Source organism: Pipistrellus hanaki, assembly GCF_964339955.1.
Source record: "Pipistrellus hanaki genome assembly, chromosome: X".
Lineage (NCBI taxonomy): Eukaryota > Metazoa > Chordata > Mammalia > Chiroptera > Vespertilionidae > Pipistrellus > Pipistrellus hanaki.
In genome coordinates this window covers 55,106,679-55,126,372 of record NC_140524.1, presented here as the reverse complement: position 1 = coordinate 55,126,372, position 19,694 = coordinate 55,106,679, and the positions used below count along the sequence as shown (strand labels likewise).

Genomic DNA, 19,694 nt, shown 5'->3' with positions numbered 1-19,694 from the left:
ATAATAATTTCCTCCATTTGGTCATCTCTATTCCCTATTCTTGGTATTTCATTTTGCTTTTTATTGATTTCATAGAAAGAAGAGTGAGAGATGGGTAGAAACATCAATAATGAGAGAGAATAATTGATCAGCTTCTTCCTGCATGCCCCCTATTGAGGATGGAGTCCACAACCCTGGCATATGCCCTGATTGTCATCAAACTGTGACCTCCTGGATCATGGGTTAATGCTCAACCACTGAACAACCCTGCCAGGCTTGCTAGTTCATTCTTGATATCCTTTATTAAGTTCTTCATTTCCACAATTTCTATTTGTTTATTTTTTTTAGTTTTAATATTTTTTGTAAAGTACTTATTTTGTTCCTTTAATTGTTTTCTCAGTTAATTAAGGTCCTTATCTGTTTTTTTCTTGCACCGCATTTAGTTTTTTTTTATTTTTTCAGAACTATAATCTTTATTTCTTTGTCATTTAAATCACATATTCCCATGTCTTTAAGTTTGTTTTTTGGAGATTTTTCATTTTCCTTTTGAACTGCCTTACTATCTTGGTTATTCTTGGTATTTGATGGATTCCTTCTCTGTGCAGGCATTTATGTATAGGTGTCATTTATCTAGCAGATTAATATGAATAGGCCTTTCTATTATTTTCCAATAAGTGGAGATAAATCATAAGTTTTTATGTCTGTGAAATGCCATACCTGTCACTACAGCCAGTCAGATACTGCCATTAGTGTAGTTGAAATTCATCAGGGGAGAGTGAGTGAGCTGGGGGAACCCAGCAGCCTTCTGTGTTGTTTTGTCATTTCAGTAATGATGATCTCAGCCATCCTGACATTTGGGAGTCCTCTCTGTTCTCCAACCCTGAAACCAGTAACAGAGTACACTCTTTGCAAAGGGATGAAATTGATTCTGTAGTACCAGTTCTCCAGCTTGCATATAGTATGCTCCATAACTAGACACCAAGGACAAAAGGAGGCGAGCTCTGGGAGATTACAGGCAACCAAACTCCATGGCTTTGTTTCTCTGTCTGGATTGCTGACTGGCCTACAACCACTTCCTCACTTCAGTGTTCTGTCTTGACCAGGAACCCGGGCTCAGCCATAGCTTTCACTGCTTACTCTTATAGGAATGCTCACTAAATTTCTTTGCTCCTCCTGGCTGAGTGGAGTGCCAGCCACAACTGAATTCCTCCCCTTTCTGGGCTGAGCCTCGCTCTGAGCTTTCAGCTGCAGAACTACAAGGATGGCTCTGCTTAGTTTCTTGATTTTATCACCTCCCCACTTCACTCACACTTGCCCACCTTTAGATGTTTCAATGTGCATATCTCTCAGGTGTGTTTGTGCATTTACCATGGAATCCTTTGTAGAGTTACAGCCATTCAAATTGTTGAAACTTCAAGGGGTTCTCTCATGCTGTCATTCATTTACCACTGCCTTTATTTTAAGTTAATTAATATACAGTTGTCAAAAGCAGGACCCTTTCATGTACAAACTGACCTATCTTTGCCTATATTTTTAAAAATTATTTCCCCCATTATTATGTGATCTTTTCATATGAATTTTATATTTCTTTAGTTAGTATAAACTATGATTTTGTTAGTTTTGTCTATTCAACACAAATAGAAAAAATATGTGTTAACAAAGTTCTTATTTTATTATGTAGCACAGAGGGTCTTTTAAAATAAATTACTAGGGTTAACCTATGTACTTTCAAATTGTAACATTTATTAAAGTTTATGGATGAATCAAAACATGTTTCTTTCCTTTTTTTATTTAACCACTCTATCCTGCCAGCATACAAACTATTTTCATGACAGGACCTTTTTGTAAGTCAAAGTGCATTCAGTTTACATGACTCGTGCTTTAGACCTCTGCATGCCCAGGTATAAGCTTTATATCCCATATGCATTATTTTTAACAAAGAATCAAAGTAGTATTTGTACCTGGAGCCATACAAACATCCCAGTAGTTTAGGTGCATTGTATAGTTTACTTTTAGCTTATCACAAATTCTAAAGTAGAATGAAATGTTTTTAATTTGACAAGCCTTTGCTTTTACCTGTTAAATTTTACTTTCAAATTAAATTGGTTTTGCTTAGACTGTGGTGTCTAATATGGTAGCTACCACCACATGTGACAATTAAAATTAAATAAAATTTTAAATTCAGTTCAATAGTAACACTAATTCTATTTCAAGTATCCAATAGCAACATGTGGCCAGTTCCTATATTGGATATCACATATTATGAAAATGTAGTCATTGCAGGAAGTTCTATTGGCCAGTGTTGTTTTAAAGCATTCACTAACCCTCACATTTCTATAAACAGCCACATATTTTTTAAAAATATATTTTATTGATTCTTACAGGGAGAAAGGGAGAGGGATGGAGAGCTAGAAACATTGACCAGCTGCCTCCTGCACCCCACCCCCACAGGGGGTGCGCCCACAACCAATGTACATGCCCTTGACTGGAATCGAACTTGGAACCTTTCAGTCTGCAAACTGACGCTCTATCCACTGAGCCAAACCAGTTTTGGCAATAGCCACATATTTTAAAGCATCTCCAAAAATATTTATCTACTCTCTAGTTAGTGCTTATTCTACCCAATTCTGCCCCTGTGGCATTTACATCATCATCGTCATATTATGAAAGAAGGAACTAAAGGTCAAATATGTTAAGCTGGAAGTGGGTTTTCTAGTTTTTCCTAAATACAAAATTGTGATCTATATCTATCTTATTCTTACAACTTTTTCCATTGCCACTGGATTTTACCTAAATTCTCATTTATAAATAACCTATCACTTCTGTTTTTACTTATATTCACACACAAATTTACATATCACTCAAATTCACTCATCAGTTTTGTAGCCTTCAATTTTTCAATGGATTTATAAATAAATACGTATATATTCACAAGATATTGACATCAGCTGAGAAGTTTCCCAATATTTCACACCTTGTAGGCCAAAACCTTCAGGTAATATAGTACATTAAAATATCTTTTTTTAAAATATATTTTATTGATTTTTTACAGAGAGGAAGAGAGAAGGATAGAGAGTTAGAAACATCGATGAGAGAGAATCACCGATCAGCTGCCTCTTGTACACCCCCTACTGGGGATGTGCCTGCAACCAAGGTACATGCCCTTTACCCGAATTGAACCTGGGACCTTTCAGTCCACAAGCCGATGCTCTATCCACTGAGCCAAACCGGTTTTGGCCATTAAAATATCTTACTTATATGACCTTTGAATACTTTTAGCATTGATCATGTAAATCATAATCTAGTAATGAATTGTCAAAAAATGTTTATAAAATGTTGAAAATTCCTTGACCATATCTATATTAAATCTACACATTTGTTCTTTTACAAATTTTTCAAGATCATTAAAGCACATTGTATTATTTCAAATATCAAAATCTCAGTTTTCTACTGCCCTATATATCACATTAGGTAATTAAAATATTTTTAAGAACACCATTTAATTTTCTTTCTGACTGCCTCATCCAAGACCCAACTCAAGGCAAAATAGGTTATTCAGATTAATTGAAGCTTTTGCACTAAAAGGTTTACTTACACTCTACTGCAAGTAAATCCTCTGTGTTTTCAAAGAATTGGAACAAATGAAAATGTTTAACATTAACAAGCAGCACATTGGCTGAAATTCACTATCATTTTGATGATTCAACATGCTTAAACATCTGACCTTGACTTGAAAATAATTATGAAAAATAATTATCATTATTTTATATAAGTGTAGAAATGCTAGTAATGAAAAATGTTCTAAGCACCGCTCAAGTAAATTTATTCAGAATATTTTTAAAAGGCAAGATAAAGCTTTATATAAAAAATAATCACTGAGAAAGGAGGAAAGATGGCTGCTGACAGGAAGGCAGACTGCAAGATAGTGCGTGAGTAAGAGAATGAAAAGAGAATGTATGGTCACACTGGGAATGTTTATTTGTGAGTTGAGGGACAGCTATACTCCCAGTGACTGTTGGGGATAGCCAGACAGGGTTTCCCTGACCTGGCAGCCTCCACTGCTGCTGAAATCCCTCTTGGAGCAACTGACTCTGAAGCTGAGACCACGTCATCTTGAAGGGAAGAGTGACTGTTACTGGAATTCTAAAAATCTCTGGAATCTACAACAGTGATACCCAGAAAACACCAGTGAACCCAGGAACACTGGAACCCATTCAGCAAGAATACTCGGACTCAGAGGAGTTCTACACCTTCTCACAGAAAGGTCAGATTTTGCCTATTATAAGGAGAGAGAAAACTACATAACCAGACACCCAGAAAAGAGAGGTCATGGGGAGACAAAGAAATAGTGGGTTTGAGAAAGAAAAGGAGGCATCAGTAGAAAATGAATTAAACAAAATGGAGGCAGGGAAAAAATTCAGAGAAATAGTCATAAGGTGGTTGAAAAGAATGGAAGAGTAATACATCAATATGTATAGGAACCAAGAGGAAATGAAGAACCAAGAAGAAATGAAAAATGGCATCACTGCTATAAAGAACTCAATAGAAAGCATCAATATAAAACTAGAAGACACAGAGCACCACATCAGTGAGCTAGAAAACAAGGTAGAAAAAAAATACCCAAACAGAGCAACATAGCATCTAGAAAAAAAAAAAAGAAAGAAAGAAAAAAAAGAAAAGGAGGAGAGCCTAAGGGACCTTCAACACCAAGGCACATTATAATTAAATTGCCAAACACCAACAACAAAGAATCTTAAAAGTGGCCAGAGAGAGAGAAAAAGTTACCTACAAAGGATCCCCCATCAGACTAGCAACTGATTTCTCAACAGAAATACATCAGGCAAGAAGGGAATGGAATGAAATATACAAAGTCAAGAAAAGGAAGGGTCTGAATCCAAGAATACTGCACCCGGCAAGGCAATCAATCAAAATTGAGGGTGAAATCAGGAAGTTCAAAGACAGAAAAGGACTAAGGGAGTTTATTACAACCAAACCAGCAAAGCAAGAAATGCTAAAGAGTCTGCTGTAAAAAGAAGAATTGAAAAGTGAAGAAGGAACACAGGGGTAAATAATAAAAACAGCGACAACCAAGTACTTATCAATAATAACTTTAAATGTAAATAGACTAAATGCCCCAATTAAAAGACATAGGGTAACTGATTAAATAAGAAAACATGACCCATGTTTCTGCTGTCTACAGGAAACCTACCTCAGGAAAAAAAAAATGCACAGAGACTGAGGGTGAAGGGATGGAAAATGTTTTTTCAGGCAAATGGAAATGAAAAAAATGCTGGGGTAGCAATACTTATATCTGACAAATTAGATCTCAAAGTGAAGGACATAAAAAGAGATAAGGAAGGCCACTTCATAATACTAAAGGGAGCAATCCAACAAGAAGAAACAACTCTGGTAAACATATACACACTCAATACAGGAGCACCCAAATAAATTTGAAAAAAAAATTCTAGCAATATAATCACAGTAAGGTACTTTAATACCTCATGATCACCATTGGACAAATCCTCTAAACAAAACATCAGCAAAGAAATATCAATCCTAAATGACTCAGTAGATCATATGGAATTAATTCACATCTTCAGAACATTTCACCCAAAACCACAGAATATACATTCTTCTCAAGTGTACAGGGGTCATTTTCAATCATAGACCATATATTGGGTCACAGGCAAAGTCTCTTAAATCTTAAGAAGATATACATCTTATCAAGCATCTTCTCAGATCACAATGGCATAAAACTGGAAATCAACTACAATAAAAAAAATACAAAAAAATTAAACACATGGAGAATAAATAGCATGCAATTAAACTATGAATTGGTTACCAGATAGATCAAAGAAGAAATAAAAAGATCATGGCAACAAATGACAATGAAAACACAACAATCCAAAATCTATGGGACACAGCGAAAGGAGTCTTGAGAGGGAAGTCTATAGCTCTACAAGCCTACTGCAAAAAACAAAAAACAGTGGTAATAAATTGCCTAACCCTATAAGTGAAAGTGTTAGAAAGAGAGCAACAAGAAAAGCCCAGTGTAAGCAGAAGGAAGGAAATAATAAAGATCAGAGTGGAGGTAAACAACATAAATTGAAGTGGTCATCAAAAAGCTTCTAGCAAACAAAAGCTTGAGCCAGACGGCTTCACAGTGGAGTTTTGCCAAACATTATAGGAAGAACTACAACCTATCCTCCTCAGAATAGTCAAAAAAATTCAAGAGGAAGGAACAGTTCCAAGCTCATTCTATGAAGCCAGCATCACCCTAATACCAAAGTCAGATAAAGACACCACAAATGAAGAGAATCATAGGCCAATATCCCTCAAGAACATAGATGGCAAAATCCTCAACAAAATTCTAGCAAATCTGATCCAGCAGTACAACAGCAAGATCATAGAACTTGACCAAGTAGGATTTTTGCTAGGGATGCAAGGGTTGTAAAATATTTGCAAACCAATAAATGTGATACATTGCGTAAACAAATTGAGAGATAAAAATCACATAGTCATATCAATTGATGCAGAAAAGGCATTAGACAAAATCTAACACCATTCCATGATAAAAACTCACAACAGGGTGGGAATAAAAGGCTCATAACTCAACATAATAAAAACCATATATGACAAACCCACAGCTAACATCATACTCAATGGGCAAAAACTTAAACCATTTCCCCAAGGAACAGAACAATCAGGGATGCCCACTCTCACCACTCTTGTTTGACATAGTATTGGAAGTATTCGCCATTATTACACAAGAAGAAGAAATGAAAGTCATCCAAATTGGAAAAGAAGGAAAACTGTACTTATTAGCAAATGACATAATATTGTACATTAAAAAAAAACTAAAAAAATTAATTATAGTTAATAAATGAATTCAGCAATGTAGCAAGATACAAAATTAATGCCAAGAAATCTATGGCATTTCTATACACCAATAGTTAACTTACAGAAAGAGAGACTTAAAAAGCAATCCCATTTAACATCACTCAAAAAAAAAAAAAAAGGATACCTAGGAATAAACTTAACTAAGGCAGTAAAAGACTTGTATGTTGAAAACTACAGGACACTGAAAAAAGAGATAGTGGAAGATGTAAACAGATGGAAGAAAATACCATGTTCACAGATTGATAGAGTCAACATCATTAAAATGTGCATACTACCCAAAGCAATCTATAGATTCAATGCACTCCCCATTAAAATATCAATGGCAAATTTCACAAACCTAGAAAGAACTCAAAAATTCATCTGGAATAAAATAAATAAAAAAGGACCCCGAATTGCTGCAGCAATCCTGAGAAAGAAGAACAAAGTAAGTGGGATCTCAATACCAGATTTCAAGCTGTATTACAAAGCCACTGTTCTCAAAACAGCCTGCTACTTGTAGTATAAGAACAGATATATAGACCAAGGGAATAGAATAGAGAACCCAGAAATCAACCCAAAACACTATGCTCAATTAATATTTGACAAAGGAGGCATGAACATACAATGGTGTTGGGACAGACTCTTCAGTAAATGGTGTTGGGAATATTGGACAGATACATGCAATAAAATGAAACTAGACCACCAACTTACACCATACACAAAAGTAAACTCAGAATGGATAAAGGATTTAAACATAAGACAGGAAACCATAAAAATACTAGAGGAATCCACAGGCAGCAAAATCTCAGACATATGCCAAAGTAATTTCTTCACAGATACCACCCTTAGAGCAATGAAAATTAAAGAGAAAATAAACAAATGGGACTACAAGAAAATAAAAAGCTTTTACACATCCAAAGAAACCATCAACAAAACAAGAAAGCCCACTGTACAAGAGAACATATTTGCCAATGTTATCACTGATATAGGTTTAATCTCCAGCATTTACAGGGAACTCATACAACATAACAAAAGGAAGAGAAACAACCCAATCAAAAAATGGGCAACTGATCTAAATAGATACTTTTTGAAAGAAGACAGAAGGAAGGCCAGGAGACATATGAAAACCTGCTCAAAGTCACTAATCATCAGAGAGATGCAAATCAAAACAACAATGTGGTACCATCTCACACCTGTCAGAATGGCTATCATCAACAAATCAACAAACAACAGGTGTTGGTGAGGATGCAAAGAAAAAGGAACTCTTTTGCACTGCTGGTGGGAATGCAGACTGGTACAGCCACTGTGGAGAACAGTATAGAATTTCCTCAAAAAACTGAAAAATGGAACTCCCATTTGACCCAGTAATACCACTTCTAGGAATATATGCCAAGAAACTAGAAATACCAATCAGAAAAGATATATGCACCCATATCTTCATAGCAGGACAATTTAAAATAGCTAAGATTTGGAAACAGCCCAAATGCCCATCAGTAGATGAGTGGATTAAAAAACTGTGGTACATCTACACAATGAAATACTATGCTGCAGTAATACATCTACACAATGAAATACTATGCTGCAGTAAAAAAGAAACTCCTACCATTTGCAACAACATGTATGGAGATGGAGAGCATTATGCTAAGTGAAATAAGCCAGGCAGAAAAAGATAAATATCCCATGATCTAACTCATTTTTGGAATCTAATTAACAATATAAACTGATGAACAAATCCAGATCCAGAAACAGAGAAACATCAATCAAAATGTCAAACCTCAGGAAAGAAAACAACTCCAAGACCATGTGGATTCTTGCAACAGAGAGGAATTGACAGGAGTGCTCCGGCCATGAAGACAAAAGAGAAACAGTCCAGAGATGGAAGACGCTGAGGATGCTTTGCCATACTAGCAGTCAGCAGCTGTGCATCGCTGAAGGATGCCCAGGACCAAACCAAGAAAGGCGGACCTGCATTACCACCATTTGTTCACCATACAGAACTGAAATATCATTGCTAACATGTACACATAAGGAACTGTTTGACATAGAAATTGGGACTCAAAAGAACTGTTGGCCCAGAAAGAAACTCACTATAGACTGATTCATTTGCCTCTCAGTTTCCATTATTGGTTGTCTCATTTTCAGTTCTTATAAGTGTATTTCTAGTATCACATGAGCTCACTCATCTAGGGGAAATGATGAACAACATAGACTGATGAACAAGAACAGCATCGATCATACTGTCAGACCTCAGAGGGAAATTGGGGGTGGGGGTGGGTATAAGGGAGAGATATCAACCAAAGAACTTGTGTGCATGCATATGAGCCTAATCAGTGGTCACAGACAACAGGGGGGTGGGGGCATGCGTGGGGAGGAGTTTGGAATGGGAATGGGGGGGGGGTGATGACAACTATGTGATACCTTAATTAATAAAGTAAATTAAAAAAAAGATAAATGATATAATTTTAAAAATGGCCAACAAACCTATCATAAATAGACACTTTTTGAAAGAAGACAGAAGGAAGGCCAAGAGGCATATGAAAACATGCCCAAAGTCATTAATTATTCAAGCGATTCAAATCAAAACAACAGTGTGGTACCATCTCACACCTGTCAGAATGGCAACCATCAACAAATCAACAAAGGACAAGTGCTGGCGAGGATGTGCAGAAAAAAAAGAACCCTTGTGCACTATTGGTGGGAATGCTGACTGGTGCGGCCACTGTGGAGAACAGTATGGAGTTTCCTTAAAAACCTAAAAATGGAACTCCCATTTGACCCAGTAATCCCACTCCTTGGAATATATCCCAAGAAACTAGAAACACCAGTTAGAAAGGATATATGCACCCCTATGTTCATAGCAGCCCACTTTACAATAGCTAAGATTTGGAAACAGCTTAAATGACCCTCAGAAGATGAGTGAATTAGAAAAACATGGTACATTTACACAATAGAATAGTATGCTGCTATAGAAAAGAAGGAATTCTTACCATTTGCAGCAGCATACATGGAACTGGAGAACATTATGCTAATTGAAATAAGCCAGTCAGTGAAAGAAAAATACCACTTGATTTACTCATTTATGAAAAATAAAGAATATTACAACCTGATGAATAAAAAGATATAGAGAGGCAGTGAAGCATGGAACAGACTGTCAAATTACAGCAGAAAGGCTGGGGAGTGTTGGAGAGCTGGGGTAAGAGATCAACCGAAGGACTGGTATGCATGCATATAAGCACAATCAATGGACACAAGACACTGGGGTGGGTGGGATGAGGGCATGGGACCCAGGGTAGGGAAGGCTGGGGGAAGGTCAATGGGGAAAAATGAGATATATGTATTACTGTTTGTAATGCTTTAAACAATAGAATAAAATTATAAAAAAGCACATTTAAGCCACAAAAAAAAAATATCACACAATAGAAAGACAGAGAGATGTATGTGTTGACTTAGAAACAGCTCCATGATGTTTTGTTATATGAAAAATGCAAGGGGCAATACAATGGGCATAATTCTGTAAAAATAAACAAACCTGCTTGTATAAATAAAAAATAATAATAATAATCACTGAGAAAAAAATAATAGGTTTGTAGATTCATTCTTAACTTTTAGATTTATGTATTTAGATTTATGTTTGTGGCAGTAATAATCAGATAGATCAAAAGTAAGTTATAGGGTTGGTTATGGATTTGTAAATAGTATGGTTGAGTCCCTTGTCTTATCACCATAGTGGATTAAGGGAAAAACTCGCAATTGGTGAAAATTAAAATACATAAAATGAAGATTCAGATTCATAAACCCTATGCAATTTCAAAAATTGCATTGATGAATTTTCTCCACAATAGTTTGCTTAAACTTTGAAAAATTAATTTGATGACTTACTCAAAATTTGAAGTACACCAAGACCATTCTTTTTGTCTTTAAAAAATGAATTATCTCTAGGAAAATGTTTTTAAAACGCACCTTAATGAGTTGGTAATTTTGAACTCCATTTATTCCTATGTCAGGATCAATGGCCGCTGGGAGAGCAAATCGAGAGTTTATAGCTGAGTTCTCTGGAATTGATATGTTGATAACAGTTGCTGGGAATAATGGTGCATTATCATTTATATCTTCTATCAGAAAACGTATTTTAACCAGTCTAAATATTTCATCTGGCAAAACGGCAACTTCCACTTCATAAAAGCAACGGCCATCCAGCAAGATACCAGTACATAATTTCTCACGATCAATGCGGGCTCCAGTAGTGAATATCTCACCAGTTCCTTCTTCAATTCGGATCAATGGCACTTCCCCAGTCTTGTACACTAGCTTGAACTTCATGGGAATTTTTAAGGACTTGTGTCCAATTAGGGACAAGTTGAGGTCTTTCAATAAGTCGCCTATCAGGACATTCTCTGGCATTTCTTCTCGAATGGAATAATTTTTCTCCTGGGCGCCAGACTGAAACACGACGCATGCTAACAGGACCCCAAATATATATGTCCCGGACAACAAGTCCATAACAGGTACAAGGCTCAAAGTTCGTTGTACCCCTCGCCCTGCAGAGTACTGTCAAAAAGAAAAGAGAAAGAGAGAAAGAGAAGAGATAGAGAAAGAAGAGGAAGAAGAAATTAGTAAAGCTGACAATTAAATGTATGTTAAATAATTATCAGTTTTAAATTAAAATCATTAAACAAAATCCAATCAAAACTTGTAAAGAAACAGATTTTTTAAAGTAAAATATTATAAATTTTTACATTAAAATGTACAATGAAACAAGATATTTACAGTTATCTACAGTAATTAAAAAGTCTGAGAAGTTATATGTGTCCACCATTGATAAAATATGTAAAACATAATATTATAATATACCAAGCTAGTTAAAGTTAATAAAATAATTAAAATATTTAATTAGTTAAGGAAAAGTAAAGGAATATTTTACCAATCAGAAAAACATAATCATTATTCTTTGTTACAATATAGATTTCAAATGCAATTCTTCTATAGGTAATGAAGGTATTATACAATATTTTGAGTATTTTGTTCTAGGCATCAAAATGTAAAATCTATCTAAATAACAGGAAAAAAAATCATGATATATGAGTGACTTGGGAAGTTTTGATTTTAAAAAAGTCCTTTCAGAGGAGAGTAGTTTATATGACAAATACCTAAACATGGGAAGAAATATGCATAAAGCATATTAAGATTTCTCTCTTTGAATAAGAAAAATAAGGATAAATTATAGGGAGGAAACTAAAATTTTGTTAGTTCAACACAAATGGCTGCCTATGAATACATTTTGTAAAAAATAGTTTTCAGGAGAGAATTAACTCAATGTCTTTGGAGGTAGTGACAGAGAAAATGCATCACCAGGTTAGCTCTATATAATTATGATTTGGCAGACAATATCCAGACATTCAGTGGTAGAACTGGAGTAGAAGACATCTGAACTCTGAGAATTTGTGTTTATACATGATTGATAATAGTCCATATGAAATGGGTTTTCACATCTACACACTGAAATAAAAATTACCCAACAACAAGGAACAACTTGACTAGGGTTTAAAAATTAAAAAAAAGTCATTTGAAATCACTTTGCTGAGTTAAACCACTAAAATCTGCCAAATTATTTCAGTTCTCTGGTTCTTCTGATAAATTCAATAAGGGATTTTTATTATTTAAAATTTGCAACTTTATACATTTTCCTTTATTAATTCTCAATTTTTATTCTCAACTAGATTAGTTTCATATAGCATTAATATTGGTATATTCAATACACTTTAACATATAGTATCATGAAACATTTCATATGCTTCTAATATATGTTATTTGTAGTTAATATACAAACACAACAAAATGTGTATCATACTGCACTAAACCTTATCAGATGTTATATTTTTATAATTAAAGAGTATTAATGCAGTTATCAAAGTTTTAAAAGATTAGCTGACAAATAGTGATTTAAAAATTCTTTAAGGAAAACTATTAATGCAGATAGGTATATGTAATTAAGGAAGTTTTCAATATTTATTGGTAATCAATAACTCATAAAAATTTTAGTAAAAACGGAAGGACTCATGAAATGATACATCTTGTTATAAGCATAATGGTTTGATTATGCCAGATAATGTATTATGTTAAATAATTTACCCACTGTATAGCTGGGCATCTGCATTAAAAAAAATATTCACATGAACAGATCAGAAAACACAAAAGTGAAAAAAAGGACAATTTCCTATTTGCAATCAGTAATAAAATAAATCCATTTGTTAGAACAATTGAGATGGTTTAGGTCATGAGGAAAACAAAAAAATAAATTAGATAAACTTGAAACATATCATTTTATATTTCTTTTCACTGAATTTTAAAAGTATATATTTTGAGCTCAACCACTTTCCTATGTTGAGGTGCCATTTAACAAAACATTTAAAGTATAATATTAAGCAACGCTAACGCTAAAGAAATTATCTATCTCAGTAAAGAGCACAAAATAGGAAATGTGGGGGCGGAGCTTGAAGATGGCAACCAAACAGATGGACTTGTTCTGACCCCGGTCCCAAAACAGATAGAAGCAACATCTGAGTCCCTCAGGGAATGTTGATTAGCAGCTAAGGGGCAGCGGATCACTCTAGGAAGGTAAGGAAGTGTCCGCTGGACAGGTTTTCCTGACCAAGCGGCCAGCACTCCCGACTTCTCCAGGAGCTCCGGGCTCAGCGCAAAGGCGGCGCCACCCTACCAGGAAGGGAGCAGCTTCTCTGAGGCCTGGAAAACCCACAGCCAAGGAGTCCATCGAGCACCTGTGGCGCCCCGATCGGAGCAAGCGCGTGGATTCAAGGAAGCTCTTCAACCACCCACGGAAAGGTCAGAGTTTGCATGGCTAGCCGGAGAGTTCAGGCTGCGATTGCCCCATTGCTCCCGCGAGGCCCCGCCCCCAGTGCGGCCCAGAGCGCCATGGCCCCACCTATTGATATATTGTAGCACCAGAGCGCCGCGAGGCCCCGCCCCCAGTGCGGCCCTGGGCGCTGTGGCACCAGAGCACCACGAGGCCCTGCCCCCAGTGTGGCCCTGAGCGCTGCACCCCGGAGCACCGCGAGGCCTCGCCCCCAGTGCTGCCTGGAACGCCGCGGCCCCGCCTATATTGTAGCCCAGGAGAGCTGCGAGGGCCCGCCCCCAGAGAGAAAGAAGGCCAGAGCAACCAAAGTCTGGGAGGTCAAACTGGTAACACTGACACCTAAGGGCTGAACTACAAACTGCCTTTTTTTTTTTTTTTTTTTTTTTTTTCTTTTTTCTTTTTCTTTTTCTTTTAATTAATCAAAAATAAATGGACACAAATAACTAAGATATAGCCTACCTAAAATTAAGGACTACCTTACAAAACTGAGGTGCAGTGGAATGCTGGGAACTGCAAGACTCTCTGATCCAAGAACCAGGCATACCAAATACAATAACAGAGGAAGTGATTGAACACTACTGGACAATTTTATGCTAATTATACTATTCTTTATTTTATTTTCATTTTTTACATTTTTTATTTAATTTTCATTTTTTACATCTTTTACTTCAGAAACGATTTTTTTTTCTTTTTTCCTTACTTGATTTTACCTTTTCAATTATTACATTTATCAATCTCTATCATCACTATTACTACTGCTATTTTGCAATTTTTTTTTTCTTTTCCTCTCCAGTACCATTTTACTTCGTCTTTATTTTACATTGGGAGTAACCTTCATTCTATTTTAATCTCTACTATAGCATCATTCAACCCTATCTCAATTTGACCTTTACCCCATCACTCTCTTACTAAACTTTAACCTTTTAGTCTCCAGTTTATCCTATCCCTTTCCGGCTTTAGTTTTTCCTCTATTCTTTCTGTATACCCCCTGCTAAAGCTCTCACTATACTCATAGACCTAAGTTCCAACCCCTGATACAAGTGTATAAATACCACTCTCTGCACTATATTAACTAGTTAAAAAAAAAAAAAAAAAAAAAAAAACACATAAAAAAAAACGGTTCTACTTTCTATCCTTTTCTCATTGTTTGAGTGAAGGTTGATTATTGTGAATATTTGTGCTTTTCAGTGAAATTGTTATGCTTATTCCTGTGTTGTTATTGTTGCTCTGTATTTTTTTTTAAATCCTCTGTTTTTGTTTGTTTCTTTGACTTCAGTATATCATAACCTTACTTAATAATAGTGGATATTGTATTGTAGTTTGTATGAATCTCCAAGTATTGTTACCGGCATTGGCTGGGCCCAGTGGTTGATCTATGGCAATTTTCTCCACATATATATAGTTTGTTTCCCATTTTTTTTAGTTTGCTTCTTTTCTCTCTCTCTCTCTCTCTCTCTCTCTCTCTCTCTCTCTCTCTCTCTCTCTATCTCCCTCTCTCTTCTTTTTCTCCCTGCTTTCTAACTTCATTTTGTCATTACTTTATTTCTTCTTTGACTTTTTTTTTTAATTTTTCTTTATTTTATTTTTACCTTCCTTCCTTCCTTCTCTCCTATACCCTAATTTGCCTATCGCTAGGTGTTACCTTTATTAGAGGTTATTAATATTATAATACATTCCTGTTAAGTGCCTCTCGTGTTGTACCTGGTAGTGTTGTATTTTGCACCTATAAATTAACGCAAGAGAAAGAACACCACATAACCAGACATCCTGAAAAGAGATACCATGGGAAGACAAAGAAACACCCCACAAATGAAAGAAAAGCAGGCATCACCAGAAAAAGAAGTAAACGAGCCAGAGGCAAGCAGCCTACCAGAGCAAGAGTTCAGAATAATGATTATAGGTTGGCTAAAAAGAATGGAAGAGAAATTTGACAATAACCAAGAAGAAATGAGGAAGAACCATCAGGAATTGAGGAAGAACCAAGAAGAAATGAAAAATGACATCGCTACCATGAAGAACTCAATAGAAAGCATCAAGAGTAGACTAGATGAAGCGGAGGACCGCATCAGTAAACTAGAAGACAAGATGGAAAAAAATACCCAATTAGAGCAGCTTCTAGAAAAAAAGATTAAAAAGCAGGAGGAGAGCCTAGGGGAGCTTTGGGACATTACAAAACAAAATAATATTCGAATAATAGGGGTTCCAGAAGGAAAGGAAACTGAGGTAGACGTGGAAAAAGTATTTCAAGAAATAATGACAGAAAACTTTCCTGAGATAGAGAAGAAAAAACCCACACAAATCCAAGATGCTCGCAGAGTCCCAAGCAAAATGAATCCCAGAAGACAGACGCCAAGGCACATTATAATTAAAGTGGCAAACAACAACGACAAAGTAAGAATCTTAAAAGCAGCCAGAGAGAGACAGAAAGTTACTTACAAAGGAACCCCCATCAGACTAGCAACTGATTTCTCAACAGAAACATATCAGGCCAGAAGAGAATGGGATGAAATATACAAAGTCATGCAAAGGAAGGGTTTGAATCCAAGAATACTGTACCCAGCAAGACTATCGATCAAAATTGAAGGGGAAATCAGGAGCTTCACAGACAAAAAAAGACTGAAGGAATTTATCTCCACCAAACCAGCAATGCAAGAAATGCTAAAGGGTCTACTGTAAAAATAAAGAAATAGGAATTGAAGAAGGAACATGGGTATAGAATAAAAATGCCATCAAATGAGTACCTATCAATAATAACCTTAAATGTAAAAGGATTAAATGCTCCAATCAAAAGACATAGGGTGTCAGATTGGATAAGAAAACAAGACCCTTACATCTGTTGCCTACAAGAAACCCACCTCAGAAAAAAAGATGCACACAGACTGAGGGTGAAGGGATGGAAAAAAGTTTTCCAGGCAAATGGAAAGGAAAGAAAAGCTGGGGTAGCAATACTTATATCTGACAAATTAGATCTCAAAGTGAAGGACATAACAAGAGATAATGAAGGCCACTTCATAATACTAAAGGGTACAATCCAACAAGAAGAAATAACCCTGGTAAATATATATGCACCCAATACAGGAGCACCCAAATACATAAAAAAACTGCTGGAGGACATTAAGGGAGAGATTAATAGCAATACAATCATAGTAGGAGATTTTAATACCCCACTGTCACCCTTCGACAAATCATCCAAACAAAAAATCAGCAAAGAAATATCAATCCTAAACGACTCACTAGACCAGATGGAATTAATTGACATCTTTAGAACATTCCACCCCAAAGCCACAGAATATACATTCTTCTCAAGTGCACATGGGACATTCTCAAAGATAGACCACATTTTGGGACATAGGCAAAGTCTCTTCAAATTCAAGAAGATAGAAATCATATCTAACATCTTCTCAGATCATAGTGGCATAAAACTGGAAATTAATTACAATAAAAATAATCCAAAGAAATCAAACACATGGAGACTAAACAACATGCTATTAAACAAGGACTGGGTTACCAGAGAAATCAAGGAAGAAATTAAAAACATCCTGGCAACAAATGACAATGAAAACACAACAATCCAAAATCTATGGGACACAGCAAAAGCAGTTTTGAGAGGGAAGTTCATATCCTTACAAGCCGATTGCAAAAAACTAGAAAAAATGGTAACAGATGAACTAACTCTACAACTCAAAGAGTTAGAAAAAGAGCAACAAGAAAAGCCCAGTGTAAGCAGAAGGAAGGAAATAACAAAAATCAGAGCACAGATAAATGACATAGAGACCAAAGAAACAATACATAAGATCAACAAAACCAAGAGCTGGTTCTTCGAAAGGATAAACAAGATTGATGGACCTCTAGCCAGGCTAACCAAGAAACAAAGAGAGAGGACCCAAATAAACAAAATCAGAAATGAAAGAGGTGAAATAACAACAGACCCCACCGAAATACAACAGATTATTACAAAATACTACGAACAACTCTATTCCAACAAACTGAACAACCTGGAGGAAATGGACATATTCCTAGAAAAATACAAACTGCCAAAACTCAATCAGGAAGAATCTAAAAATCTCAATAGACCAGTGACGTGGGAAGAAATTGAAACCGTCATCAAAAAGCTTCCAGCAAACAAAAGCCCAGGGCCAGATGACTTCACAGGAGAGTTTTACCAAACATTCAAGGAAGAACTAAAACCTATCCTCCTCAGACTATTCCAAAAAATCCAAGAGGAAGGAACACTTCCGAACTCCTTCTATGAAGCCAGCATCACCCTAATACCAAAACCAGATAAAGACAACTCAATGAAAGAAAATTACAAGCCAATATCCCTCATGAACATAGATGCCAAAATCCTCAACAAAATTCTAGCAAATCGACTCCAGAAGAACATCACAAAGATCATACACCATGACCAAGTAGGATTTATTCCAGGAATGCAAGGATGGTACAATATCCGCAAATCAATAAACGTGATACATCACATAAACAAATTGAAAGATAAAAATCATATTGTCATATCAATTGACGCAGAAAAAGCATTTGACAAAATCCAACACCCTTTCCTGTTAAAAACTCTTAAAAAGGTGGGAGTACAAGGATCATACCTCAACATAATAAAAGCTATATATGATAAACCCACAGCCAACATTATACTCAATGGGCAAAAACTAAAACCATTCCCTCTAAGAACAGGAACAAGACAGGGATGCCCACTCTCGCCACTCCTGTTTGACATAGTTCTGGAAGTACTAGCCATTGCAATTAGACAAGAGGAGGAAATAAAAGGCATCCAAATTAGAAAAGAAGAAGTAAAGTTATCCTTATTTGCAGATGACATGATATTGTACATAAAAAACCCAAAAGACTCCATTAAAAAACTAATTGACTTAATAAATGAGTTTGGCAACGTAGCAGGATATAAAATTAATGCCAAGAAATCCATGGCATTTCTATACACCAACAGTGAAACTACAGAAACAGAGGCTAAAAAAGCCATTCCATTCACCATCGCACCAAAAAAATTAAGATACCTAGGAATAAATTTAACTAAAGAAATAAAGGACCTATTTGAGGAAAACTACACGACACTGAAAAAAGAGATAGAGGAAGATGTAAGGAGATGGAAGAACATACCATGTTCATGGATTGGTAGAATCAACATCATCAAAATGTCCATACTTCCTAAAGCAATCTATAGGTTCAATGCACTCCCCATTAAAATACCAACGACATATTTCACTGACCTAGAAAGAACTCTCCAAAAGTTCATTTGGAACAATAAAAGACCCCGAATAGCCACAGCAATTCTGAGAAAGAAGAGTAAAGTAGGAGGGATCTCAATACCAGACTTCAAACTATATTACAAAGCCACTGTTCTCAAAACAGCCTGGTACTGGCACAAGAACAGACAAATAGATCAATGGAATAGAATTGAGAACCCAGATATCAACCCAAATCACTATGCTCAATTAATATTTGACAAAGGAGGCACGAATATACAATGGAGTCAAGACAGTCTCTTCAATAAATGGTGCTGGGAAAATTGGACAGACACATGCAAAAGAATGAAACTAGATCACCAACTTACACCATTCACAAGGATAAACTCAAAATGGATACAGGACTTAAACATCAGATGGGAAACCATAAAAATACTAGAAGCATCCACAGGTAGCAAAATCTCAGACGTATGCCAAAATAACTTCTTCACTGATACTGCCCCTAGGGCAATGGAAGCTAAAGAGAAAATAAACAAATGGGACTACTTCAAAATAAAAAGCTTTTTTACAGCAAAAGAAACCATCAATAAAACAACAAGAAAGCCCACGGCGTGGGAGATCATATTTGCAAATATTACCACTGATAAAGGTTTAATCTCCAACATTTACAGACAGCTTATACAACTAAATAAAAGGAAGATGAATGATCCAATTAAAAAATGGGCAATGGACCTAAACAGAATATTTTCAAA

General features: G+C 35.8%; 1 protein-coding gene and 1 long non-coding RNA gene across 4 annotated transcripts in view; both read right to left on the bottom strand.

The window, feature by feature from the left end:
• Positions 1–19,694, bottom strand: part of LOC311615238 — a 1,780,830-nt gene that overhangs the window by 249,762 nt on the left and 1,511,374 nt on the right. The gene's annotated exons all lie outside the window — the stretch shown is intronic.
• Positions 1–19,694, bottom strand: part of LOC311615174 (protocadherin-11 X-linked) — a 128,186-nt gene that overhangs the window by 57,289 nt on the left and 51,203 nt on the right. For both annotated transcript variants that reach the window (XM_084870443.1, XM_084870444.1), the window contains exon 2: positions 10,819–11,406. In XM_084870443.1, the coding sequence (XP_084726569.1) occupies positions 10,819–11,358 (540 nt within the window). In that variant the 5' untranslated portion in view covers positions 11,359–11,406. The remainder of the gene's footprint in view (positions 1–10,818; positions 11,407–19,694) is intronic.